General features: G+C 40.0%; 1 protein-coding gene across 8 annotated transcripts in view; it reads left to right on the forward strand.

The window, feature by feature from the left end:
- The window catches only part of LOC124719303 (large proline-rich protein BAG6), a 240,856-nt gene that overhangs the window by 170,810 nt on the left and 43,194 nt on the right, over positions 1 to 26,852 (forward strand). For all 8 annotated transcript variants that reach the window (XM_047248444.1, XM_047244970.1, XM_047248452.1 and 5 more), the window contains 6 exons: positions 1,291 to 1,335; positions 6,012 to 6,149; positions 22,784 to 22,975; positions 24,374 to 24,473; positions 24,561 to 24,691; positions 24,805 to 25,035. In XM_047248444.1, coding sequence (XP_047104400.1) covers positions 1,291 to 1,335; positions 6,012 to 6,149; positions 22,784 to 22,975; positions 24,374 to 24,473; positions 24,561 to 24,691; positions 24,805 to 25,035 — 837 coding nt within the window. The remainder of the gene's footprint in view (positions 1 to 1,290; positions 1,336 to 6,011; positions 6,150 to 22,783; positions 22,976 to 24,373; positions 24,474 to 24,560; positions 24,692 to 24,804; positions 25,036 to 26,852) is intronic.

Genomic DNA, 26,852 nt, shown 5'->3' on the forward strand with positions numbered 1-26,852 from the left:
AAGAATCACAGCAGAATTCTCCACTGTATAAATGGGCTGTGCTATTTTGTTTTGCCTCCTGTAGCTGCTCACTACAGCACTGTGGTTTAATGTTTGAGGAGAATGAGAACAGAAACTATTTGGACAAATCTTGGGAATGCAATACCCTTACATTAACTAAATCCTGGCAGAGTGGAAATACATCATTACAAATGACAGAAAATCATACAGTCTCATATATGTCCATGAAGATTCATGGAACAGATATGTCACTAAAACATTACTAATTATTTAGAGAAATGAGTACAGGAAAAATAGCTAGTTTATCTACCAAAGGACAGTATTGTTGATAGTGTTCCAATATGCTATCAAATTAATATGTTTAATTGATTGTAAAATAACAGTGTATCATTTAGCAAAAAGAGAAGTACAAATTATTTGAGCTGATTCAGTCATTGGGAAAAAGAGGTACTTCTTTGACAAACTGTAACGCCATGGGTACACTGTTTTCTGTGTAGTTCTGTGTGTGTGTGTGTGTGTGTGTGTGTGTGTGTGTGAACTATATGCTACAAAGACTGTGTGACTAAAAATTAAAAGAAAGAACAGATAACATTTCACTGAAGTAGCTTTAAAAGTGACACAGTACAACATTGTACCTGTGACTTCAACTGACAGGGAGAAATTTGAAGAACCTGTAAGTAAAAACAGGATGATAATCTAATACCACCACATGAAGAATTACATACCTGATCTCTCTTTAAAATTTCTTCCAGAATACTTTGCAAGAATAAAAAAGTAACTAGTGTGACCAGAAACTCCTCACTATTTGTGTGTGCTTCAGTGAAAGTTCAATGAAGGGTCTTTAGAGAGATGGTAGAATGTCTTGAAGTCATGTGAAAAATTCTATACTAATTAATAGCAGAAAACTGTTTTACACCGCACACGCGTGCGTGCGCGTGTGCGTGTAAGTTGCATATGGAAAATCATACATCACTGCTTATTCCAGTGATAGATTTCTAATATGATGGCGGTATTTTTGTGATATAGGGCATGTGTTTTTATATCAATTGATTTTTCCAAAACTCCTAATAAAACAATTTTGTTTAAAACATGTAAATTGTGATTTACTAGTATTTATTTTATTGCCGATTGAGCCTTCTTTGGGTAGACCAGCGTGTTGTTGCCTGAAGATGATATAAAAAGCTAAAAAACGTTTTGCATTAAAGTTAGCACTCTCACTATTTGTGCACTAAAAAAATTTGTTTTCTGTGTAAACTTAAATTTATACAATTTCTTTTTTCCCCCCCCCAGGTACCACCACTCTCCAATTTTCCAAATCTGATGCAGGCTTTCCAGGTATGTGCTGCAACTTGTTTAGAGCATTCAAATGTTTATTATTCTGCCAGAAGCCATCTGGAAAATGTAAATTGTCTAAAAAAACAATGAAATCCATTACAAAACAACTGAATGCATCAATTTTGGTTGGAACTGTGAGCTACTGAAAACCTGAGCGTTTATGTAGTGTGCTAAAAATATTTTAAATTTGTGTTTGGGCACACACAGATGGCTTTTGTGCAAGAAAAGAAAAAGAGACACACAAAATACTTTTTTTCCTCTCAATACGGATCATAAACCGATGTTGGCGGATGAGGATCAGAGGAAAGTGGAAACAGGAAAGGATTCAGTTATTTTTAAGAGGGGATTGCATCAGTTTTTGCTGACAATGGTCTGCCAGTGCGAGTGTCATCACTGGTGTCTTCGCGGCCATCTTTAAATCGTTTAAACCACTCAAACACTTGTGTTCGCGATAAACAATCATCGCCGTACACTTGTTGTAACATTACAAACGTTTCACTTGCAGATTTTCCTAGTTTGAAACAAAATTTGATGTTAACACGCTGTTCTTTCTGTACACTCAACATTTTCCGACGCACAGACAAAACGTCAACTACTTAAAACAGACGCCACGGGCAGACTGAGTGCAGGAGGCAGATGAAACTCGAGCAGTAGGCGGAGCGAGAGTCACGTGACAGGCCACGCAACTTTCAGCCTTATTGCATTCGTTTTATTGTTTCACCAGTACTAGTCCGGTTTTTTTCTAGCCACACCTCGTAAGACTTGCAGCCCAACATAATTTTTCAATAAAATGGAGCTCCGCTGCATTGGTCAACGGCTGTTCACAAGTCCCTGTATAATAAATTTCCCAGTTGTTGGGTAAGACGCGGAGGACCCATTGCCTGGCCACCACGTTCACCCGACATTACACCGCTTGATTTCTTCATGTGGGGATTCGTGAAGGACCGCGTGTATGTGACCAATGTGGATAATATTCCTACATTGCGGCATCGTATCACTAATGCGATTACAACAATAACAGAGGAAATGTTACGAAGAACTTGGCAAGACATTGAATACACACTCTATATTCTTCATGCTACAAATGGTTCACATGTAGAGGTGTACCGATGATAAATAAATAAATTCTTTGAGATGCTCTACAATGTGGTGCATTTTTCATTGTCGCATCTGTGTGTGTGTGTGTGTGTGTGTGTGTGTGTGTGTGTGTGTGTGTGTGTGTGTGTGTGTGTGTGTGTGTGTGGACGCGCGCGCGTGCGTGTGCACGTTCGTTTTATCTTTTCTTTTTCTTTTTTTTCCCCCCTCCTGTGTCTTTGAAATCAGGGAGGTTTGAGTGGGATACCCTGTACATAGATGCAAGACCTGTCCCATACATTCTCCCACTACCATCTACCCCAGACCTGTCACAGCCATCTCCTGCCCCCTCAAAAGGATGGCTGCCTGTGAAAGCAGCTATGATGTACAAATCGAGCTGCAAGCACTATGCATCATTCTTCTACATGGCCATGTCAATGAACAAACTGTCTGCTGCATGAATGGCAACCACCGAACTGCAGCCTAGAGACAGCTATATCACGCAGTTCGTGAAAATGTTGCCCAACACGATGTGCTTCACTTTAATGGCTGTTTCACAGCCTGTACTATTTGGATATACACATCAGGAAAAAAAGTAGTTCCTAATTCTCATGTGGTGAATACTCAGTTTGAGTTGATAAGGTTGTCTTCACCCAAACTATCTGTAAGTCACAAAAATATGTTAGATGCATTGTTCTGCACAGTGTTCACCCAGTCCAATAATTATCCTGCATGACTGCCAGTGTGTTAGGAGTGGAGCGATAAACTTGGAACCTCTAGCTATGATGTTATCCTAGAGTTGTAATTGTTTACTGAGCAGTGGCCATTCAAATGGGTGCCGTAGTTGTAGCCAATTTCTGGACTTAGGGTTTCTCAGTGCTGCTTGTTAATTCCTAGTAGCATAGTGACTTCTTGTCACCCATCATGGATATTATCTGTTTATTACAACACAGCTAGTTGGCTATACATTGTTCACTGTACTTAAAATCCCTTTTGGTGATTACTATCGGGGACTTGAATTTCCTTGTTGGTTTATGTGTCAAGTACAGCCTAAATTTGAAAATAATATGCACCCAGTTGTTTTCATTGACACATAAGTAACAAGTAGTGCTTTCCAACTGTTTTCAAGGGAAAATACAGTGATATAGCAGTTAAACCTGTCTCCACTAAGGCAGTCCTTCCTACAAAGGGCGTGATGTTTGGCATATGAAAGTCAGACATTTTGAAAGGACATTTGTGTTGAGAAATCTTAATTATCTTCATTATGTTGGGATTTATGTATCTCTGGAATGTGTCCTAAATCCATCGAAGTTCCACCAAATAATGGGAATCATTAATTGTTTAAAGATGTCTTTCCCTGTTTTTCTGCTCTGGTATTGTGATGTGCACCACAAAGACAGTGGAGGGACAATTTGGTTTCTTCAGAGACCATCTGTGTTAATGATACTGTACTTACTTCTTAGTTCTTCTTCTTCCTCCTCCTCGTATTATTATTATTGTTGTTGTTGTTGATTTTTCTCTTTGTGTGGAAAAGTTGGTCAGGCTAGATGTGAAGATCGATGCACTAGATTCTTCCATAAATATCCTAATACTTAAGTGGCTTAGTGTTGTGTCCATTGTCAATTTTTGACGTAGTATAAGCATATTCACACATGCAGTGGATAAGCTAAGTTGTCATTGTGCAATAGTTTTAACTTAATGACTGAATTAATATGGCTGCAACAAAAGAGGTGGCTAATGACCAGGGCAGCATTGTTTGAACAGTCCACTGGTGTACTGCTAGGGCATAGCGTCCAATAGGCACAATATTTCGGCCATCAGACATGTCAACATCATCAGGTGCACTGACGAACTGAGCTTCAGAGGGCACGCACCTGACATTTTCTCCCCCCCACCCTCCATCACCACCCCACCACCACCACAGGCCGTTCCCTCCACAGTGCTTGCCCAAGGGCATGCATCGGTTGTCGCAGAGACATTTGTGTCAGTGTCTATGGTAGTGTTGATGTAGTTGCTGTGTCTACCAGATCATTGTATTTGCGGAGTGTCTTCTTAATTAGACCCAGTGCTGTATTGGTGGGGTGAAGAGTGCGTGGAAGAAAATTCACATTGACCAGTATTTGCACGCAGATAACTACCACCAACCTGTGCAGAGGAATGGGTTGCTAAAAATACTATTACCCAGGGTGCACACCATCTCAGGTGCAGTGTGTCTGCCCTTGGAACTAGAACACATCAGAACTATGTTCCAAAAAAATAGATAATCAAAATGGCAGTTCAAGCATCCTCTTTGCCCATCATTACTTTATGACCTATGGAGACAGAAGAAATCTTAGAGGAAGAGATAACCACAGCCTTTATACACTACACCAGCACACTATCAGTAAAAGTCTTGCACATACTGAAAGAGCACTGTGTAAGAACTATCTTTTGCCCGCTTAATGAAAGATGAACATTATTGGGGAGTGTCGAAGATGATCTTGGTTTGTGGAAGCCTGGGGTGTATCAGATTCCATGCCCGTGTGGCAAGACATATATTGGACAAACAGTGTGCACCATTAAAGTTTGTTGCTGAGAACTCCAGCAGCACATTCAGCTAATGTACCCCAACAATTAGGCAGTCACTGAGCAGTTTGTCAGAAAACCATGCTAGAGAATATGCATTTACCAGGATTTTAGCACAAACTTCCAAATACTGGGACAGCGTCATTAGAGAATCCATCAAAATTCCCACCAGGGATATTCTTATCAGTCAGACTGTAGCCATAATCTCAGCAAGACTTGTAAAACCAGCACTGGGTGTAACTAAGAATATGTTCAGTGAACACAGTGATCTGGTGAATGAGGAGGACAAAGCAACTACATCAACACTATCACAGACACCAACACAAGCTTCTCTGTGACTCGTCAATGTGTGCCCTCGGGTGTTGAACCATGGAGGGAACAACTGGTGGTGTGGGAGGGGAATATAAGTTGGTTGCAAGCTCTCAGGAGGTCAACTTGTCAGTGCACCTGACGATGGCAACATGTCTGACTGCTGAAACATTGTGTCTGCTGGACACTAGGAACCAACAGTACACCCAAGGACTGTTCGATCAACAAATATGCCAGATCCTTCTGCTCCATATGCTGTTTGCCAGTGCTTACCAAATCTTCAAGCAGTGGTTGTAAATCTAAATTGTTGTCGTTAAAGCACCTCATATAGGGCCTATACAGGGTTATTGAATAATGAGTGAGTGGTTGAAGTATCCTGAAATCTGCTGCATATGACGAAATAATTTTTCAGAAGCATCTATAGTTGGTAATTGAGTAAAATATTGCAGTGTAAGTTGCTCGCTTTCCATATTGCTGAGGAATTTGCCACCACGTCCTTCCCCAAAAAAGAGATAGGTCTTGATAATTTCCAGTGTTGTTCTTATTCATTATGAATACAATATTTTGTTTGTGATTTTTATCTTTTTGTTGTACATCAACTTCCTCTTTCTGTCCATGATTGTGCTTTATTTCAGTGATTGTTATTGAGAGGTAAAAGATTGATTTAATTATTATTGTTGCAGATTTAAGTGTCACAAACATCACATTGTTATTGTTTTTACTTTCAGTCTTTCCCTGCCTACTCCCAAGATGCATTATTGGGAGCTTTATTTGGCGGGGGTTCTCTGGCTGATCTCTTATCTTCTTTTCCTGATCACAGTTACGTGGAAGGACAGTCTGTATTCCTCGATTTCTTGATGACAATGGTAAGTATTTCTGTTAATTAAAACATAAACTCAAAAGTTTAATTAATTATTAATGAGCCTTTCTTTTTTTATGGACACTTAAGAGTATTTTGTGAGATGTTAAGATTATTTCACCAGATATGCAACATAGTCAAGATTTAGTGGAAAGAAATTATGTAAAGATCTTTTTGAAACTGGAAAAAATGTGAGCTATAGCAATTTGCGATTTCAGTTTTGAAATTCGTTTTTGGACTGCACTTCAATGAGTATTATGTCTTTGTTATCCAGCTGATTGAAGCTTCTGATTCCATGACACTAGCATCAACCTTGTCTGCTTCATGTTATTGTATGTTCGTGTTTGTTAGATGGGATGCAATTTTATAAACATCAAATGAGTTGCATAAGTATTCCATCTGGGACGTTATACATTAATATGCTGCTGAAATGTCCTACAGTTTTCAGCCTTATTTATGGGCATCATGATTGCTCAATACCACAGCTATTCAGTGAGTGATTACCTTTATTCCTTCCATTATTTACATTTTTACATTACATATCTGGAAATAAACTTTTCAGTCTTAAAAAGTTGACATCTTTAGATGTAACTGAGAGTACCACAAGGGAGAGCTGTAGAGCAGTTACTGTTCACACATTACATAAATGATCTGATGGATAACATTGGAGGCTTCTTCAGGCTCTTTGCAGATTTTTGTGTGTAGGGAAGCTGCAACACCAGGAGACTAAAGAGTTCTTGAAGAGGATCAACACTTGGCATGTTGGTGACCATCAGTGTTAATAAATTAATATATTCTGCATAAATAGCCTGAAAGGCCATTATTGATTGCACTGTTGCCAATAAGTCACTTCAAAGGGTTCGAGAAAAATCTGATGTAAGGCTGAAATTGATTTTAAAAAAATAAATGGTCTACAAAACACTTTTTTGGCTAATTCTTGAGTTTGGCTAATTCTTGAGATTGCATGGTAGTCCAGTACTCGTAACAGGTAGGATTAAATGAGGAAATAGTGAAGATTGCAAGCAGAGCTTCACATTTCAACATGCTTTCACTTAATACACACAACAGTATTACTGAGATGCTCATCCAAGTCCATTGGCAGATAACTGCAAGAGAAGCATTGTGCGTCACAAAGGTTCACCATTAAAATTATGAGTACAGACATTCCCAGAAGAATCTGGAAATATATTCTTTCATCATACATTAATTTCGTGGCTTTACCAAAATTGTAAAATCATAAAAAGTGTCGTATGGAGACTCAGCACCAGTTGCTTCCACACACCATTCACAAGTTGAACAAGAAATAGGGGGAGTGTTTTGTACTAGAAGTATCCTCAGCTACAGACCGTGAAGTAGCATGGGGAAACAATATTGCGTAACTAATTCTGTGTTAATTTCCTGTATAAATGCAAAAGTGCATGCAATCACAGCACTAAGTTATTGCTTTTTAAGTTTCTCTCCAAGTTTGAAAGCAGTTCCTGACTCTAGACTTCAGCTGATAGAAATGGGCACCTTTTTACAAGACAGTCTTTTCACCGAGTAAGAAATCTTTGTGTCCTTGAACATAATTGACAAAATTAGATTAGATTTCGAGAGTGATTGACAGCTGCCAACCACTTCAACATTCGTCCGTCATCTGCAGATCTTCCTTCATTTCTCTCTAGTCCTCTGACTTTGCTAGGCAACAGGAGCATCTGTGAACAGACCCACAGATCTTAAGATTCTCCAGCTATAGAATATATCATTCATAATGCAATTAATTCAACAAAAATTATCTGTTTTTGAAAATTTAATGTAAATTCAAATGCCTTCGTATGTGTATACTCCTGCTGCGGCTTGGTGAGCAGATCCATTATGCAATTACTCGGAATTCACAGCTCTTTTTTACCTCATTTTATTTATGTAGTATTCTTTCATTTAATTTTCATGGTAAAGAACTGAAAATTTGCAATTTCTACAGTAACAGTAGGTCACTGACTCGAGCATGGCAACGGAGAGAGATTTGAAAAAGACTGTTACACAGTATTGTTTCTTCAGTGACAGTATGTACATGTAGATTACATGAATCATATTCTATGTATCCCATTGAGTGTGCTCCCTGTAATTTGAGGATAAATCATAGATGTAGATTTTACTGAAGTGTGGTACAATAGAATGACTCAACTTCATAAAACCTTATATATTACAATGCTAAAGTCAGTATGAGGATACTCTTCAATGGTGTTGGATGTGCCTAATAGAAAATTCTTTAATTCATTCTTGAATGTGACTTTATTGTGCACAAGATGTTTAATGTGCTATGACAGGTTTGTGAGTAAAGATATGTCCATAAATCTGACCTCTTTCTTTATAAATGTTAAACCACTTTGTACAGGCTGTTTTTCGTCCTAGAATCATAATTGTGCTTTCCACACTGTTTCATTGAGAAAAGAGAAATATTTGTATTTCCAGAGAATGTTAATGGTATCAGTAAGAAATATTAATGGTTGTTGTTGTTGTTGTGGTCTTCAGTCCTGAGACTGGTTTGATGCAGCTCTCCATGCTACTCTATCCTGTGCAAGCTTTTTCATCTCCCAGTACCTACTGCAACCTACATCCTTCTGAATCTGCTTAGTGTATTCATCTCTTGGTCTCCCTCTACGATTTTTACCCTGCACGCTGCCCTCCAATACTAAATTGGTGATCCCTTCATGCCTCAGAACATGTCCTACCAACCAATCCCTTCTTGCGGTCAAGTTGTGCCACAAACTTCTCTTCTCCCCAATCCTATTCAATACTTCCTCATTAGTTATGTGATCTACCCATCTAATCTTCAGCATTCTTCTGTAGCACCACATTTCGAAAGCTTCTATTCTCTTCTTGTCCAAACTATTTATTGTCCATGTTCCACTTCCATACATGGCTACACTCCATACGAATACTTTCAGAAATGACTTCCTGACACTTAAATCTATACTCGATGTTAACAAATTTCTCTTCTTCAGAAACGCTTTCCTTGCCATTGCCAGCCTACATTTTATATCCTCTCTACTTCGACCATCATCAGTTATTTTGCTCCCCAAATAGCAAAAGTCCTTTACTACTTTAAGTGCCTCATTTCCTAATCTAATTCCCTCAGCATCACCCGACTTAATTAGACTACATTCCATTATCCTTGTTTTGCTTTTGTTGATGTTCATCTTATATCCTCCTTTCAAGACACTGTCCATTCCATTCAACTGCTCTTCCAAGTCCTTTGCTGTCTCTGACAGAATTACAATGTCATCGGCGAACCTCAAAGTTTTTATTTCTTCTCCATGAATTTTAATACCTACTCCGAATTTTTCTTTTGTTTCATTTACTGCTTGCTCAATATACAGATTGAATAACATCGGGGAGAAGCTACAACCCTGTCTTACTCCCTTCCCAACCACTGCTTCCCTTTCATGTCCCTCGACTCTTATAACTGCCATCTGGTTTCTGTACAAATTGTAAATAGCCTTTCGCTCCCGGTATTTTACCCCCGCCACCTTTAGAATTTGAAAGAGAGTATTCCAGTCAACATTGTCAAAAGCTTTCTCTAAGTCTACAAATGCTAGAAACGTAGGTTTGCCTTTCCTTAATCTTTCTTCTAAGATAAGTCGTAAGGTCAGTATTGCCTCACATGTTCCAGTGTTTCTACGGAATCCAAACTGATCTTCCCCGAGGTTGGCTTCTACTAGTTTTTCCATTCGTCTGTAAAGAATTCGTGTTAGTATTTTGCAGCTGTGACTTATTAAGCTGATAGTTCGGTAATTTTCACATCTGTCAACACCTGCTTTCTTTGGGATTGGAACTATTATATTCTTCTTGAAGTCTGAGGGTATTTCGCCTGTTTCATACATTTTGCTCACCAGATGGTAGAGTTTTGTCAGGACTGGCTCTCCCACGGCCGTCAGTAGTTCCAATGGAATATTGTCTACTCCGGGAGCCTTGTTTCGACTCAGGTCTTTCAGTGCTCTGTCAAACTCTTCACGCAGTATCATATCTACCATTTCATCTACATCCTCTTCCATTTCCATAATATTGTCCTCAAGTACATCGCCCTTGTATAGACCCTCTATATACTCCTTCCACCTTTCTGCTTTCCCTTCTTTGCTTAGAACTGGGTTTCCATCTGAGCTCTTGATATTCATACAAGTCGTTCTCTTATCTCCAAAGGCCTCTTTAATTTTCCTGTAGGCGGTATCTATCTTACCCCTAGTGAGATAGGCCTCTACATCCTTACATTTGTCCTCTAGCCATCCCTGCTTAGCCATTTTGCACTTCCTGTCGATCTCATTTTTGAGACGTTTGTATTCCTTTTTGCCTGTTTCACTTACTGCATTTTTATATTTTCTCCTTTCATCAATTAAATTCAATATTTCTTCTGTAACCCAAGGATTTCTACTAGCCCTAGTCTTTTTACCTACTTGATCCTCTGCTGCCTTCACTACTTCATCCCTCAAAGCTACCCATTCTTCTTCTACTGTATTTATTTCCCCCATTCCTGTCAATTGCTCCCTTATGCTCTCCCTGAATCTCTGTACAACCTCTGGTTCTTTTAGTTTATCCAGGTCCCATCTCCTTAAATTCCCACCTTTTTGCAGTTTCTTCAGTTTTAATCTACAGGTCATAACCAATAGATTGTGGTCAGAGTCCACATCTGCCCTGGAAATGTCTTACAATTTAAAACCTGGTTCCTAAATCTCTGTCTTACCATTATATAATCTATCTGATACCTTTTAGTATCTCCAGGGTTCTTCCATGTATACAACCTTCTTTCATGATTCTTAAACCAAGTGTTAGTTATGATTATGTTGTGCTCTGTGCAAAATTCGACCAGGCGGCTTCCTCTTTCATTTCTGTCCCCCAATCCATATTCACCTACTACGTTTCCTTCTCTCCCTTTTCCTACACTCGAATTCCAGTCACCCAAGATTATTAAATTTTCGTCTCCCTTCACAATCTGAATAATTTCTTTTATTTCATCATACATTTCAATTTCTTCGTCATCTGCAGAGCTAGTTGGCATATAAACTTGTACTACTGTAGTAGGCGTGGGCTTCGTATCTATCTTGGCCACAATAATGCGTTCACTATGGTGTTTGTAGTAGCTTATCCGCATTCCTATTTTCCTATTCATTATTAAACCTACTCCTGCATTACCCCTATTTGATTTTGTGTTTATAACCCTGTAGTCACCTGACCAGAAGTCTTGTTCCTCCTGCCACCGAACTTCACTAATTCCCACTATATCTAACTTCAACCTATCCATTTCCCTTTTCAAATTTTCTAACCTACCTGCCCGATTAAGGGATCTGACATTCCACGCTCCGATCCGTAGAACGCCAGTTTTCTTTCTCCTGATAACGACATCCTCTTGAGTAGTCCCCACCCGGAGATCCGAATGGGGGACTATTTTACCTCCGGAATATTTTACCCAAGAGGACGCCATCATCATGTAATCATACAGTAAAGCAAGGCAAGGTCCATGGTTCATGGGGGGATATTAATGGTATCAGTAAGAAATATTCCGTTAAAAACTGTATCTTACAATTCTTTTCTGGAAATTTAACACTGTTACTAGAATTTTCCTAAAAAATGATACAATAGCTAATTAGTGAATGAAAATGTATAGTTTCTAATTTTAAACAACCCGCGGCGTAGATACATGTACTGCAACTGTAGCTAAGTAAGGCACTTTATTAAATCTAAAATTAAAGATTTGCTATTAAGTTTGTGATCTGCTTATAGTACCAACTACTTTCTGATTATTATTTTGTTAAATAGATGATGATGTTGTTCTATCATCTATCTAGGTGAATGTAGTCTGCTTGTTTGACATTGGGCTAAACTGTTGTTTGCCAGAAAGTTGTATATTAAGAGTTCATAAATTTTTTTGTTACCTCTCCTGTGGTCTGGTGGCTGATGATTTTATTCCCTGACCAGAAGACCATGTTTTAATTCCTAGTGACTGTCATGTTTATCTACATCCACATACATACTGTTTCAGGGCTGTAGGATAGTGATAGGACTGAGTTGGATACATGCCCTATTTTCACAATATTTTTTAAGCACACAATAAGTATCACGCATGATTTGTTTAGATTACAACTTATCAACACACGGCCCTGAGTGTGGATTTAACAAACTACCGGTTTGCATTTAGTAGTAATTATCCGAATAATAGAGCTGCCTCAAAAATTCCTCAAAAGGAGCATTGCTAGTATCTACGGCATAACTGGTGACAACAGCTGGCATGGTGTCCCACTACATTTGTCAACACTTCAGTCATCTGCCAGCTTAAATTGCGCCCCCCCCCCCCCCCCCCCCCACACACACACACACACACACACACACACAAATGATGGCCATGCTGGCCTGACAGTTGGTGTGACCTCCAACTCAAACCCAAGACGTCACAGTGCATTTCTGTCCTGTGGCCAGTGCAGGGACAGCTGCACCCTTTATGTAGCCCACCAGTGTCACACAGTGCTGCTGCTGGGAAATACAAATCCCATGTGGGCACTGTTGGAACATGGGAGTTATTCATCACAGTGCTTTCCCAGCTCCTTTCTCCATCCTACGAAAAAGCTCTTAATGGATGAGAATTTGGGTTTTGCCCTAGATAATAGTCACATAATTGCAATTGACCTTTGAAAAAATCACTTCTAGCTTAACAGTTATTGTAGTGTCACTATTATTTTAACAATATTGTGAAAAGGAAAGTTACTACTCACCATATATAGCGGAGATGCTGAGTCGCAAATAGGCACAACAAAAAGACTGTCACAAATACAGCTTTTGGCCTGTAAGGTGACACACCAAGGATGCGAGGGACGTCGAGCACGTCCCACGTGTCCCCCATTTGGCCCACTGCTGTGGCTGCCCCGGATACTGCCTGCACTGAGGTTGACCCCTCACCCGTGGTCGAGTGGGAGATCAGTCCAAAGTCTGGTAGGCAGCGGGCCGATTGCAGGGCCTACCCAGTTCATTTGGCGAACAGGTTTCGGGTGTTATCTGTGGCTGACAATGTGTCTGAGCCAGGTGCAGTCATCCACCCTGTTCCAGAGCAAGCTTCTCGGCCTGCAGGGTCTGGGCATGTAGATATGCTGGTAGTTGGGTGTGTAATGGGTCCCCTTAGGAACATGGCTACCAAGGAGGGGAGGGAAGCCAGTGTACACTCTGTGTGCATACCAGGAGGAGTCATTTTGGATGTGGAAAGGGTGCTTCCGGATGCCATGAAGAGTACAGGGTGCCACCAACTGCAGTTGGTGGCTCATGTCGGTACCAATGTTGTGTGTCGCTTTGGATAGGACGAGATTCTCTCTGATTTCGGGCGGCTAGTGGAAATGGTAAAGACTGCCAGTCTTGCTTGTGAGATTAAGGCGGAGCTCACCAACGGCAGCATTGTCGATAGAACTGACTGTGGTCCTTTGGTGCAAAGCCGAGTGGAGGGTCTGAATCAGAGGCTCACGCAGTTCTGTGACTGTGAAGACTGCAGATTCCTTGACTTGCGACATCGGGTGGTGGGTTTCCGGGTTCCACTTAATAGGTCAGGAGTCCACTACACACAGGAAGCGGCTACATGGGTAGCAGGGGCCGTGTGGAAGGGACTTGATGGTTTTTTGGGTTAGAGGGTCCCAGGGAACCACAGAAAGGGCGTCCGTCTAAAAGGGGACAGGTAAACTCACCGTAAGTTAGTTCTAGAATAATCAGTATTGTAGTTGTAAATTGTCGTAGCTGTGTTGGGGAAGAACCAGAGCTCCAAGCCCTAATAGAAAGCACTGAAGCTCAAATAGTTACAGGTACAGAAAAGTGGCCAGAGCTGGAAATAAGTTCAGCCAAAATTTTTTTCAAACGATATAACAGTGTTTAGAAAGGATAGTTTAAACACAGTTGGTGGTGAAGTATTTATTTCTGTCAGAAGTAGTTTGCCTTGTAGTGAATTTGAAATAGATAGTTCCTGCAAAATAGTATGGTTAGAGGTTATACTTGATAATCGGACTAAACTATTAATTGGACCGTTTTTCTGACTCAGAAAATATAGTTGCTGAACAGTTCAAAGGGAATTTCAGTGTCATTAGAAATAGGCACCACACTCATACAATTATAGTTGGTGGTGACTTCAATCTACCCTCGATACGCTGGAAAAATTATACGTTTAAAGCTAGCAGAAAGCATAAAACGTCATCCAGAATTTTACTGAATGCCTTCTCAGAAAATTATTTTGAACAATTTGTTCATGAGCCCACTCGAAGCGTAAATGGTTGCGATAGCATACTTGACCTTTTAGCAACAAATAATGCTGAACGAATAGAAGTACACAAAAATGGTCAGATCGCTGTTGCAGAAGCAGCAAAAAAGCATGTCCAATTTAAAAGAACGCAAAATCCCCAAGACTGGCAAAATTTTACAGAAGTTTGAAATACATCATATACTTCAATACGAGATGCTTTTAATAATTTCCATAATGAAACTCTGTCTCGAAATCTGGCAGAAGACCCAAAGAGATTCTGGTCATACATAAAGCACACCAGTGGCAAGAGACAATCAGTGCCTTCACTGTGTGATAAAAACGATGAAGTCACTGATGACAGAGCGACCAAGGCACAGTTATTAAACACTGTTTTCTGAAACTCTTACAACAAAGAAGACAAAATAGATATTCCTGAATTCCAATCAAGAACAACTGCCAAGATGAGAAACATAGAAGTAGATATCCTCGGTGTCGCAAAGCAGTGTAAATCACTTAGTAAAGTCAAGGCTTCTGGTCGAGATTGTATATCTTTCAGGTTTTTGTCAGAGTATGCTAAAACAATAGCTCCACATTTAGCAATAGGAGGCTACCCCCGGTTCGGTCTACCACTCCCGTTTTGTCGAACTTCGTTCGAAGTTCATTAATATGACCTTCATTTATACAGATGGCTCTAAGACCAATGACGGGGTCGGGTGTTCTTTTATTGTCGGGGCACAAAGTTTCAAATACCGGCTCCATGGCCATTGTTCGGTCTTCACAGCTGAGCTCTTTGCCCTCTACGAGGCTGTTCTTTACATCTGCCGCCACCGACATTCTGCTTATGTCATCTGCTCCGATTCCCTGAGCGCCATCCAGAGCCTCAGTGATCCGTATCCGGTTCACCCTTTCGTGCACCCGATCTGACGCTCTCTTCAGAAGCTGGTGGACGTCGGGTCTCCGGTTGGCTTTATGTGGGTTCCTGACCATGTCGGTATCCCTGGGAACGAAGCTGCAGATGCCGCGGCCAAGGCTGCGGTCCTCCAGCCTCGGACAGCTTCTTGTTGTGTCCCTTCGTCAGATTGTAGCAGGGTCATTTGTCGGCGCATTTTATCGCTGTGGCATGCTGAATGGGCTGCACTTACAGACAACAAGCTTTGGGCCTTGAAACCTCTTCCCGCGGCTTGGACGTCCTCCTCACGCCCTTCTTGGCGGGAGGAGGTAGTTTTGGCCCGGTTACGAATTGGACACTGCCAGTTCAGCCATCGCCATCTGCTGACGGCTGCGCCGGCGCCGTTCTGCCCATGTGAGCAATTGCTGACGGTCCGCCACATTTTAACGTCCTTTCCGGATTTTAACACACTGCGTCTTGATCTTGGCCTGCCATGTACTCTAGATGCCATTTTAGCGGATGATCCACGAGCAGCTGCTCGCGTTCTTCATTTTATCAACTTGACAACCCTCTCTAAGGACATTTGATTATGCTGTTTTTTTTAATCCTATGCCTGTCAGTCTGTCTTTTATCGTGTTTTCCGTTTCGTTGCTGTTTTAAACTTGTGACTCGCGGTGCATTCCTAATGTAGTCTGGGCGCTAATGACCGTTGAAGTTGTGCGCCCCAAAAAAAACATTTAGCAATTATACACAACCGCTTGCTCATAGAAAGATCCATACCTAAATGCTGGAAAATTACTCAAGTCACACCAATACCCAAAAAGGGTAGTAGGAGTAATCCGTTGAATTACAGGCCCGTATCACTAACATGGATTTGCAGTAGGGTTTTGGAACATATACTGTGTTTGAACATATACTGTGTTTGAACATATACTGTGTTTGAGCATATACTGTGTTTGAGCATATACTGTGTTTGAGCATATACTGTGTTTGAGCATATACTGTGTTTGAGCATATACTGTGTTTGAGCATATACTGTGTTTGAGCATATACTGTGTTTGAGCATATACTGTGTTTGAGCATATACTGTGTTTGAGCATATACTGTGTTTGAGCATATACTGTGTTTGAGCATATACTGTGTTTGAGCATATACTGTGTTTGAGCATATACTGTGTTTGAGCATATACTGTGTTTGAGCATATACTGTGTTTGAGCATATACTGTGTTTGAGCATATACTGTGTTTGAGCATATACTGTGTTTGAGCATATACTGTGTTTGAGCATATACTGTGTTTGAGCATATACTGTGTTTGAGCATATACTGTGTTTGAGCATATACTGTGTTTGAACATTATGAAGCACCTCGAAGAAAAAGAATTATTGACACATAGTCGGCACGGATTCAGAAAATATCATTCTTACGAAACTAGCTCTTTATACTCATGAAGTAATGCATGCTATTGACAGGGCTGTCAAATTGATTCCATATTTTTAGATTTCTAGAAGGCTTTTGAATCGTTTCTTACAAGCGTCTTTTAACCAAACTGCGTGCCTATGGTATATCGCCTCAGTTGTGCTACTGGATTTGTGATTTCGTGTCAGAAAGGTCACAGCTCTTAGTAAAAGATGGAATGTTATCAAGTAAAACAGAAGTAATATCTGGCATTCCCCAAGGAAGTGTTATAGGCCCTCTATTGTTCCTGATCTATATTAATGATATAGGGAACAATCTCAGTAGCCATCTTAGATTGTTTGCAGATGATGCTGTCATTTACCGTCTTGTAAAGTCATCAGATGACCAAAACGAATTGCAAAATGATTTGGATAAGCTATCTGTATGGTGCGAAAAGTAGCAATTGACCCTGGATGAAGAAAAGTGTGAAGTTATTCACATGAATACTAACGGAAATCCACTAAATTTCGACTACGTGATAAGTCAGACAAATCTGATGGCTGTAAATTCAGCTAAATATTTAGGAATTACAATTACAAATAACCTAAATTGGAACGATCACATAGATAATGTTGTGGGTAGAGCAAAGCAAAAACTGTGATTTGTTGGCAGAACACGTAGAGTATTGCTTTGCGGTGTGGGATCTGCATCAAGTAGGACTGACGGATGACATCAAAAAAGTACAAAGGAGGACAGCTCATTTTGTATTACCGTGAAATAGGGGTAGGTTGCAGTAGGTACTGGGAGATGAAAAAGCTTGCACAGGATAGAGTAGCATGGAGAGCTGCATCAAACCAGTCTCAGGACTGAAGACCACAACAACAACAACAACGAAATAGGGGAGATAGTGCCACAGACATGATACATGAATTGGGGTGGCAGTCATTAAAACGAAGGCGTTTTTTTGTTGCGACGGGATCTTCTCATGAAATTTCAATCACCAGTTTTCTCCTGCGATTGCGAAAACATTCTGTTGGCACCCACCCATATAGGAAGAAATTGTCATCATGATAAAATAAGAGAAATCAGGGCTCACAAAGAAATATTTAAGTGCTTGTTTTTCCCGTGCGCTGTTCTAGAATGGAACGGTAGACAGGCAGCTTGAAGGTGGTTTATTGAATGCTCTGCCAGGCACTTTATTGTGAATAGCGGAGTAATCATGTAGATGTAACTGCCCAATTTGTTTTACTATCTCATTTTCTGTCGTGTTCCTAATGAATTTTCTTGTTAATAATATAAAGTATAATCTTATGTTAGTTCTGTAAAAATATCTGAATATGCAGTGGTTAACAATTATAATTTTGCTCATTTGTAAGTACTGTTGAAGCATTTTTGCAAGAATAATCAGCCCAGAGACAGTCACCACGTGAAGGTTGGATCAAGTCTCAATTTCCATTTGTATCTGCAGTTATCATATACTCTATAAACTCATTACAGTAATGTCACGTTGTCATGCCATTAGAAGTAAGCACATTTATATGTTAGTCACAAAAATATTGGTCTTGAGTTTGTCAGTTGATCTTACAGTGTCTCAACTGGCATTTGTGTGATAATTAATCTTGGTATTGTACATATGGAAACGAAACTATGAAAACCAATGAAAACTATTGAGTGTGCCTCCACACACACACACACACACACACACACACACACACACACACACACACACACACACACATGAAGGTATTAAAGTTTGCAGCTTTTCTGAGCCAGTGGCTCTTCCTTCCAGCAAAAAGGTTGAAGGGGAAGGAAGAGGAGTGTAGGAAAAGAACATTTAGGGAAGGGGATAGAGCTTAGAAGAGTCGCCCAGAAGTCCAGGTCAAGGGAGACTTACCAAACTGGATAATAAGGAAAGACATTATTTGAGGCTACACTGGAAGAAATTTGAAAACCTGAGAGCTTAAATGTGGAAGATAGGTTAATACGCAAGACAGAGATTACTACAAAAACATTGTGCACAAGTCAGTATTAGGGGAACGCTATGTGCATTGCATGTGATACAGGTGGGAGAGGACAGTGAAAAATAGACAGGTCAGAAAATGAAAGATATAGAAAAAAAAGGAAAACTGTAATACCTCTATTTGTGTGTTCTCCTGCCGTTGCGTGGTGGGTGGATTTTTCTTATTTATCAAGTTACGTTATATTTTCAGAAATTGATTATTTTCATTGATACAATGTTACATAAGTTTTAAATAGAAATTGATTTTCACATAATGAGATTTTCACTCTGCAGCGGAGTGTGCGCTGATATGAAACTTCCTGGCAGATTAAAACTGTATGCCCAACCGAGACTCGAACTCGGGACCTTTGCCTTTCGCGGGCAAGTGCTCTACCATCTGAGCTACCGAAGCACGACTCATGCCCAGTCCTCACAGCTTTACTTCTTCCAGTATCTCGTCTCCTACCTTCCAAACTTTACAGAAGCTCTCCTGCGAACCTTGCAGAACTAGCACTCTTGAAAGAAAGGATACTGCGGAGACATGGCTTAGCCACAGCCTGGAGGTTGTTTTCAGAATGAGATTTTCACTCTGCAGCGGAGTGTGCACTGATATGAACACACACACACACACACACACACACACACACACACACACACACACATTAACACAAGCAAGCACACCCCATGCACACATGACACCTACCACTTGTAGCTCCAGCTGGAAAGCAAGCATCAGGGGGGCATACTTGTTTTCAGTGGCTGCTTCTCAACCCAGGCCATCAGGATCCTCCCATCCACCACCAGCTGTGAAAGTGGGAGTTATCCTTAAGACACATTCCCGCTCCTGAAATCATCCCAGCACCCTTCTGACGAAATTATGTCATCCTCAACCTACAGTGACGTACTGTCCCCACATCCACCATCCAACAGTTGCATGCCTCTCTGTCCTATCACTTCCTCCTCTTTCATGTCTTTGAACCCTCATTGTATGTAGCCCCCTGCAAGTACACCTGCCCATCCTTTCGTCTTCCCTGCTCCTGACCTCTTCCGCTTCCCATGTCCTCCCCCACACCCCACCTTCGACCGTCACCTCATAGTCTCGTCAGTCCTTCCTGTGTGTCCCGCCAGACAGCACTCTTCTCTCCCCCTACCCACACCATGCTATCTCCCCCCCCCCCTCCCCCCCACTCCAGATTGCTATTCTTGTGACGGCCGCATTCTGATTGGATTTGCCAATGGTAAGTCATGTGGAGCGTGAGGCTTGCTTGCTTTCGTGTGTGTGTGTGTGTGTGTGTGTGTGTGTGTGTGTGTGTGTGATTTTCCTTTGCTGAAGAAGGCTTTGGCCGAAAGCTATAATGTGGAACAGTCTTTTCTTTGTGCCTGTCTGCAACTCAAAAGGTAATCTTTATTTTGAGTACCAATCTATCCTTTTCCTAGTATTGTTGATATTCCAATCCGGAGTTTTAAAATAGTTGACAATTTCTGTTTCTTATTATAGACTTGTTGCTGTAACACATCAAAAATCCAATTAACACTACTTCCATGTAATTATACAGGTAGCAACTTCTTCAGCATTTGTCAACTTTTGCCCTTATTCAGTAAACATGCTTATTGATTCATTTATTAACACCCCTGACTTACAGAGTTATCAAATTTTTTTTATTACAATTCTGTAAATCAATAAAATTTTCCTACATATCTCTCCCCATTTACTAGTGATTGTCAGGAAGGTAATGTTAAATGTTAAGTCAGTTTACTCTATTATTAATTTTCTGAAGTAGCTTGCCTGCTATTTGCATATAATGATATGCATAACAAAAGTTTTCACATACAGTAACAGCTCGAGCATATATAATGGCTTTGACTTTGATCCAAATGTGCATTTCCTGCTGGCAGATGTGACTTCTGCACTCAGCTGTATAATGCCCACATCACATTTATAAAATCAAGGAAGTTATTTTATTTTCAGTAACAATTATTAAACTTGTTCTACATTCACCATGGAATTCATGTACTGGCAAGTTGATAGTAATTTTGGCAAAAATGGAGTGGGAAGTTAACTGCAGTGGAACATTGTAGGTTTTTTAACCAAAGGCAAAGGTAAATGAATTTTTGTCTCTGAACAAATTAAGAAACAAATATCAGTGTCATTTGATATGAGGGGCAAAATTTTGTGGAGTAGGACAAACTGTTTAATGATACAGTACAGTTCTTTGAACAGTTAGAGAACCAGCATAAGAGGCCAATGTGCACTGCGTAGTATCTAACAGACCAAAACTTTTTGTATCAGTTAAGGTACAGGAAGGAATCATTAACCATAAGACTGTTACAGTAGTTAAAGGTCTGTTAAGAAAAATTACAGAAACACTTTTGCTCCAGAAGACTTATCAGGCAAGAGCAGTCTTCATCACATATTCAGTTCTGAGGGTGAAGATGTGGATCAGAAAACGATAAAATTTAAAAGTGTGGTAGAATAAGTCTATAGTCTGTATGCTGGTCATGTTCGTGTGATGGAGAAGACTTACTGTGGCTCAGTAGCCTCATTGGAAGCATGCTACAAAAGCAAAGAGGATATTAACGCAAGTTAAGTCAAAGCCTTGTTGACAAACAATAGCCAAGAAAAGGAAAGGGAAAAAATGTAAAGAAAGAAATGCAAGGAGTGTTTAGTGAATTCAGAATTTTTACCTGTTAATCTGTCTAAAAAATCCTAAGGCTTTTTCTTAAATAAAATTAGTAAGCAAATCTGAATCACCTATTACACTCAGTGACCACTGACACTGAAACAGAAAATGGAAGACAAAAGGCCAAAATACGAATTTACTCTCCCAAAATTATTTCACTGTGAAAGATGATAATATGGGTTCTCTTTTCCAATCATTGCACAAATGTGGAAAAGGTAGATATTGCAGTAAAGCAATCACATAATAGTAAAATAAGTTGATAGTGGAAAAGCATTTGATGAAATACCTCTAAGGTGTTACACTGATTATCCCTTCTAAAAGCATTTTATTTTAAGTTCCTTGGAGCAACAATTTTTGTTTTAGGTTCCTTGGAGCAACAATGGGTACCAAACAACTGGAAAAAAGCACAGGTCTTACCTGTTTCCAAAAAGAGTCATTGGACAGATTCATATAACTATTGGTCTGCATTTCTTATATCAAACTTTTGTTGAATTATAGAACTTTCTGGAGAAGTAAAACATCTGTAAGAATTAATGTGGATTCTGGCATCTCTTTTTGTGTAAGAATTCCAAACCAGCGTAGAAAGTTGCGCATAAGTTGACACAGTGTTCCTCTCTTCCTTTGCATTCAGGTGGCATTTGATACAGTTCCCCACTGTTATTTGGTGAAAACAGTATGAGCGTACAAAGTATTGGACTAGGTTTACGACTGAATTCAATACTACTTAGCAAATAGAACCCAACATGACATTTTGAAGTGGAGGAGATTGACATGTGTCAAAGTAATTCCAGTGGGAGTGTTATACGGCCATTGCTGTTTACAGTATATGTAAATTATCTAGTGGAAATCAAACAGTGGAAAATCGAGGCTGGAATGTAACAACATTATGAGAAGGAAAGTTGCTATTCACCATATAGTCGCAGGTAGGTGCGCGCGTGCACGCACGCACGACTGTAGTATCAGGCAACTGAAACCATGGAAGATGCACTCCTCAGTAAGCATCATGTGATTGATGGGGAGGTTTTTGATGCAGCAAGGCTTTGGCTCTGATGTCGACCAGATGAGTGTTACCATGCAGGCATATATGCCCTCCCAATTAGGTGATGTAAGGCTGTCGCATTGAATGGAGATAACGTTAAAAAGTAGTGTGTCGTGACCAGAAGAGTGGGCAATAATTTGATGTATTGTAAATCTGAATAAAACCAACATGCTTTCAGAAAAAAAAGTGTTGCATTACTTATTGAACACCCCTAATGTTAATGGAGAAAGGAAATGTTTTGAGCTTCATAGTGAGGAAAATTTTGAAGTTATCTTTGTAAAATATGAGGTCAAGAATGTGTACTTTGCTGTGTCAAGTGACTTTCATGCATCCCATGTTCAGCTTCTGCGTACTGTCTGTTTTAATTTTGTGTATTCTTTGATTTTGTTTTCTTTCAGGCACAAAATATGTCTTTCAATGACATCATCCTGTTGTCAGTGGGTGGTGTTGGTATTTTATCAAGAGTACGACCACGTCTACAAGACTTCATCAGGCAAAAAGTCTTACAGGGGAGGGATACTTCTGAAGAAAATGTAGCAGTTGCAGTGCATGCGCTCTTACAGGAATTGCGTCCTCATCTGAAACTTCTGGTTAGTAATCTTTGAAATTTTTGTCACAAGTAGCTCACAGCACATACGCGATCTGGGAGGGGGGAGTGAGTGAGGGATATATCTGCAAGTAAAGAGGAACACCCTTCATACATGTAAAAGGGATTGGACAAAGTTACTAGCAAACCCAACTATAATGAGAGAAACTTGGGGAGGGGGATGTTGCTATTGATACAATCAAATTTTCATCCCGTTAAAGTCTTATAGTTCAATTCTTCTATCTTGGCGGCTCGCGCATGCCCGCCCAGACGCGGGAGAGTGCTGCGTTGCCAGTTGCACACAACGCACGCGCCAATAGAAGCAGCGCCATAGTATAGCATAGTTCGCAAGCTTACGTTTAGGGGGGAGCGCACAGTTCGTGAAGTAAAGCCACCATGGCCGCATTAACCCTTTAGCTGCTACAAAGACGTGCTCCCTGCATTCCGCGCTGTGCGCGATTTTGTCACTGCACTGCCCGCCTGTGCAGACACATCGTGTTCCGACTGCTTTAACACTCTTATCAATCGATTCCCCAAAAACTATTTGGCCCAAAAATTAGATTTTTACACATCTTCTTGACTGATACCTTCCCCCCATAAATGACTTAATTTTGTTTCGATGTTCAACGCAGTTATTATGCAGCATTAAATATAGTAAACCATTGCATGAAATTTTGAAGAGTTTGCAGAGGTAAAAGTCCATAGAGTATACTTTTCGTATGGTCGATTTTAGTTGCCACAATGTTGAGAATGAAATGTGGACAAGATACCTAAATTTCATATAAAATTTGTTTTTGAATAATGAAAATATTAAGCACCGCACAAGGTTTGAACTCATAACCTTTCGCGTAGCAATCCAACACCTTAACCGTTACGCTAATGCACCTCATCTGACTACCTAATGCCATGAGGAATATAACACGTCACGCAAAATACTGACAAACACTGTTGGTATGACTATGAATTACTCACGCTTCGTCGAAGTACAATAGGAAATAAACAATTACCGCTGTTCTTTATTGTGAAAAAGCGGTCCGTGAGAGTGATACATACACCTTTCCTTGCTATCGCCTGAATTAGGAGTCTTATTGCTTGTTTGGTTTAATTAATTAATAGAATATGAAGCAATTGGCATAAAGAATGCTTTTCCAAACTTTCTATAAAAGAATGTCTGCTATCAAGACATTGCGTTTGTTTTATTACTTTATTTATGACTGAATGTTTCTAAAACTAAAGACACTCGTTCATGCTCTGCACTGCAGTCGAGATGTGGCAACGTCGTTCTCTGTTCATTGGCTGACTGTGTTTTGTGACGTCAGATGCACAGAACGAACCTAAACTCAGCCGCCAACATAAATGACGCGCACTTTAGTGTTCCTAATATATTTGTCTTATGTTCCAGGGTCAAGCTAAAGTGAAAGATGAAGTTGACATAATTTTATCAGTAAACCAATACAACCAAATAAAATTACCAGAATTAATTCATATCATCATGTCTGAAGGTTTGTGAACATTATGTATTATTTTTTCCTGTATTCATTATATGTTGCCACTGTCAGCTGTTTATTCGATACCTTTGTTGTTTACAGCGAGAGATGATATTTTTTGTCGGCGCTTCGTGCAGTGGTTTGTTCAGTATGCAAGGGAAGTAGCTGCTATTGTACGGTACTGCTGTGTTGATGACCTACAAGGATTAGTTAATGTTGCAGAAATTTATGTGGTTCGTGTTTAGGTTCCTTCTTGGAGTAGTCATTTTAAACACCAAATGATACTTATTCAACTAAAGAGTCTTATTGTGTGTTTCTTGTACCAGCATCAATTTTCCTATTGCAGAGGCAGTTAATGAGTGGGGTGCAAGCTGATGTCCGGGACTGGACAATTAGTAGTTCACTTTCACAGATACAAAGTTTTGTAACAAGCCAAACTGTACCTGTTGAAGATATACAACCATTTCTGGTGTACAGGATTCCTTCACCACCATCATCCTTACAGCATGGCTCAGTACCTGTAAGTTTTAATGCTACCTCAGCAGAGCAGCTAGATGAGGAAGAACAAGTAACAGAGGTATGCTCAGAATTTTAACTTTTTGGTGTTTTACAAATTAGGGAATAGCTGATCCATTTAATTTTACCCAAATTTACAGGATGTAAGTAATATTCATAGTATTTACTTTTGATTTGTGTAGTATGTAAAAAAATCACTGATTTATTTAGTTTCACAGAAGTAAAATGAAGTGGATTTACTACATATTATTAAAAGTAATTGTTTAATTGGCATAAAGACATTACAGGTTAACTTATGTTGCTATACCTCCACAGGAGAGTTTTGTTTATAGTACATCTCTTTCATTTATCCTAGAAATGATTCATGAGAACCTCATCAAAAAAATGTTATTTTTCTGCCGAGAAACTTCATCTTCATCTGTCAAGAGACACCATTGGAGGAGATATATGAATACTTCAGATGCCAGTCACACTCTTTAACATTATACTCTGTTATGAAGAAAACAAAAATGGTGTGAAATGAGAGAGAATTTCGGCTATCCACCTTGTATGATGAGATACAGGGCTTCTTCCTACATGAGAAATATTCTGTTTAATATGGTGTGTGGTGTAATAGTTTCATTTTGACAAGTTTTCGAAATTTATTTCAAATCCTGTCATTGCAGAAAACTCATGACATAAGTGACGAAGTCTCTTGTACAATCGTCGTTTTGTCCCATGCGTGTGTAAGTGTGTAGACAACAATCTTCAAAGAAATTGCAATGTTTTATAGAGATGGCAATGGGGAGCCCATACTGCATATGGAGCAGCTGTATCCTCATCATGTGTGAACTGTTGCCTATCTCACATTTGCTCTTTTAAGGTGTTTTGGCAGTTATGCGAGTTGTGCTAGTATGAGGAAATTTTTGGTTTGCTGACGATTGCAGTTTCACTCAGTCAAGTCGTAGATTTTAGGCCTGTTTTACTAGTCCAGTGTGTGTGGGGGGGGGGGGGGGGGGGAGAATAGCTGGTGAAATTATTGCACAGCACTGTTGACACACTAGATAGTGCCACTGCACCACAAGGTGGTGATGGGCCTTCTTCAGCTCACCAAAAATGGCATAATTGCAGGGAAACAGATCTGAACTGTAAGGAACTGTTTTAATGAATTCATTAGCTCCTTGACTGCAATTGCTCTGTTGAGCCTTACGTTGTCGTAGAGCTGAATGACCCATTAAATGAACTGCCCATGGGTGTTTTGATTTGATCACTTTGCGGCAGATTTATTAGTATTGCTGTGCATTTACCTTTGTGCCGTGTGGAAGGAAGTTAAGAAGGCAAGTGCCGTTTTCGTCAGAGGAGGAGGTGAGCATAACCTTGCCTGCACTTGTATGGACGGCATTGGATATTTTGAATGGCAGCAACAGAGCATGCTTCTGCAGAGACTTCATAATTTTGACAGGGTTTAAAGTGATGATGCTGTGGGTTCGAAGTGATGACACTGTATTAGTCTCCAGTGGCCACTCGTGATAAGAACTCATTACTTTCCATGGTGTAGAATGGCAGATGTTCAAGAGAGCGTGTCACATTCAACGTGCTTCCTCTACTAATTGAAGACTGAGGCAACCATTCATCTACATCTACATGGATATCCTGCAAATCACATTTAAGTGCCTGGCAGAGGGTTCATCAAACCACCTTCACAATTCTCTATTATTCCAATCTCGTATAGCGCTTGGAAAGAACGAACACCTATATCTTTCTGTACGAGCTCTGATTTCCCTTATTTTATCTTGGTGGTCATTTCTCCCTATGTAGGTCAGTGTCAAAAATTATTTTCGCATTCGGAGGAGAAAGTTGGTGAGAAGATTCCGTCGCAATGGAAAACGTCTTTCTTCT

Source organism: Schistocerca piceifrons, chromosome 1 (assembly GCF_021461385.2).
Source record: "Schistocerca piceifrons isolate TAMUIC-IGC-003096 chromosome 1, iqSchPice1.1, whole genome shotgun sequence".
NCBI classification, from domain to species: domain Eukaryota; kingdom Metazoa; phylum Arthropoda; class Insecta; order Orthoptera; family Acrididae; genus Schistocerca; species Schistocerca piceifrons.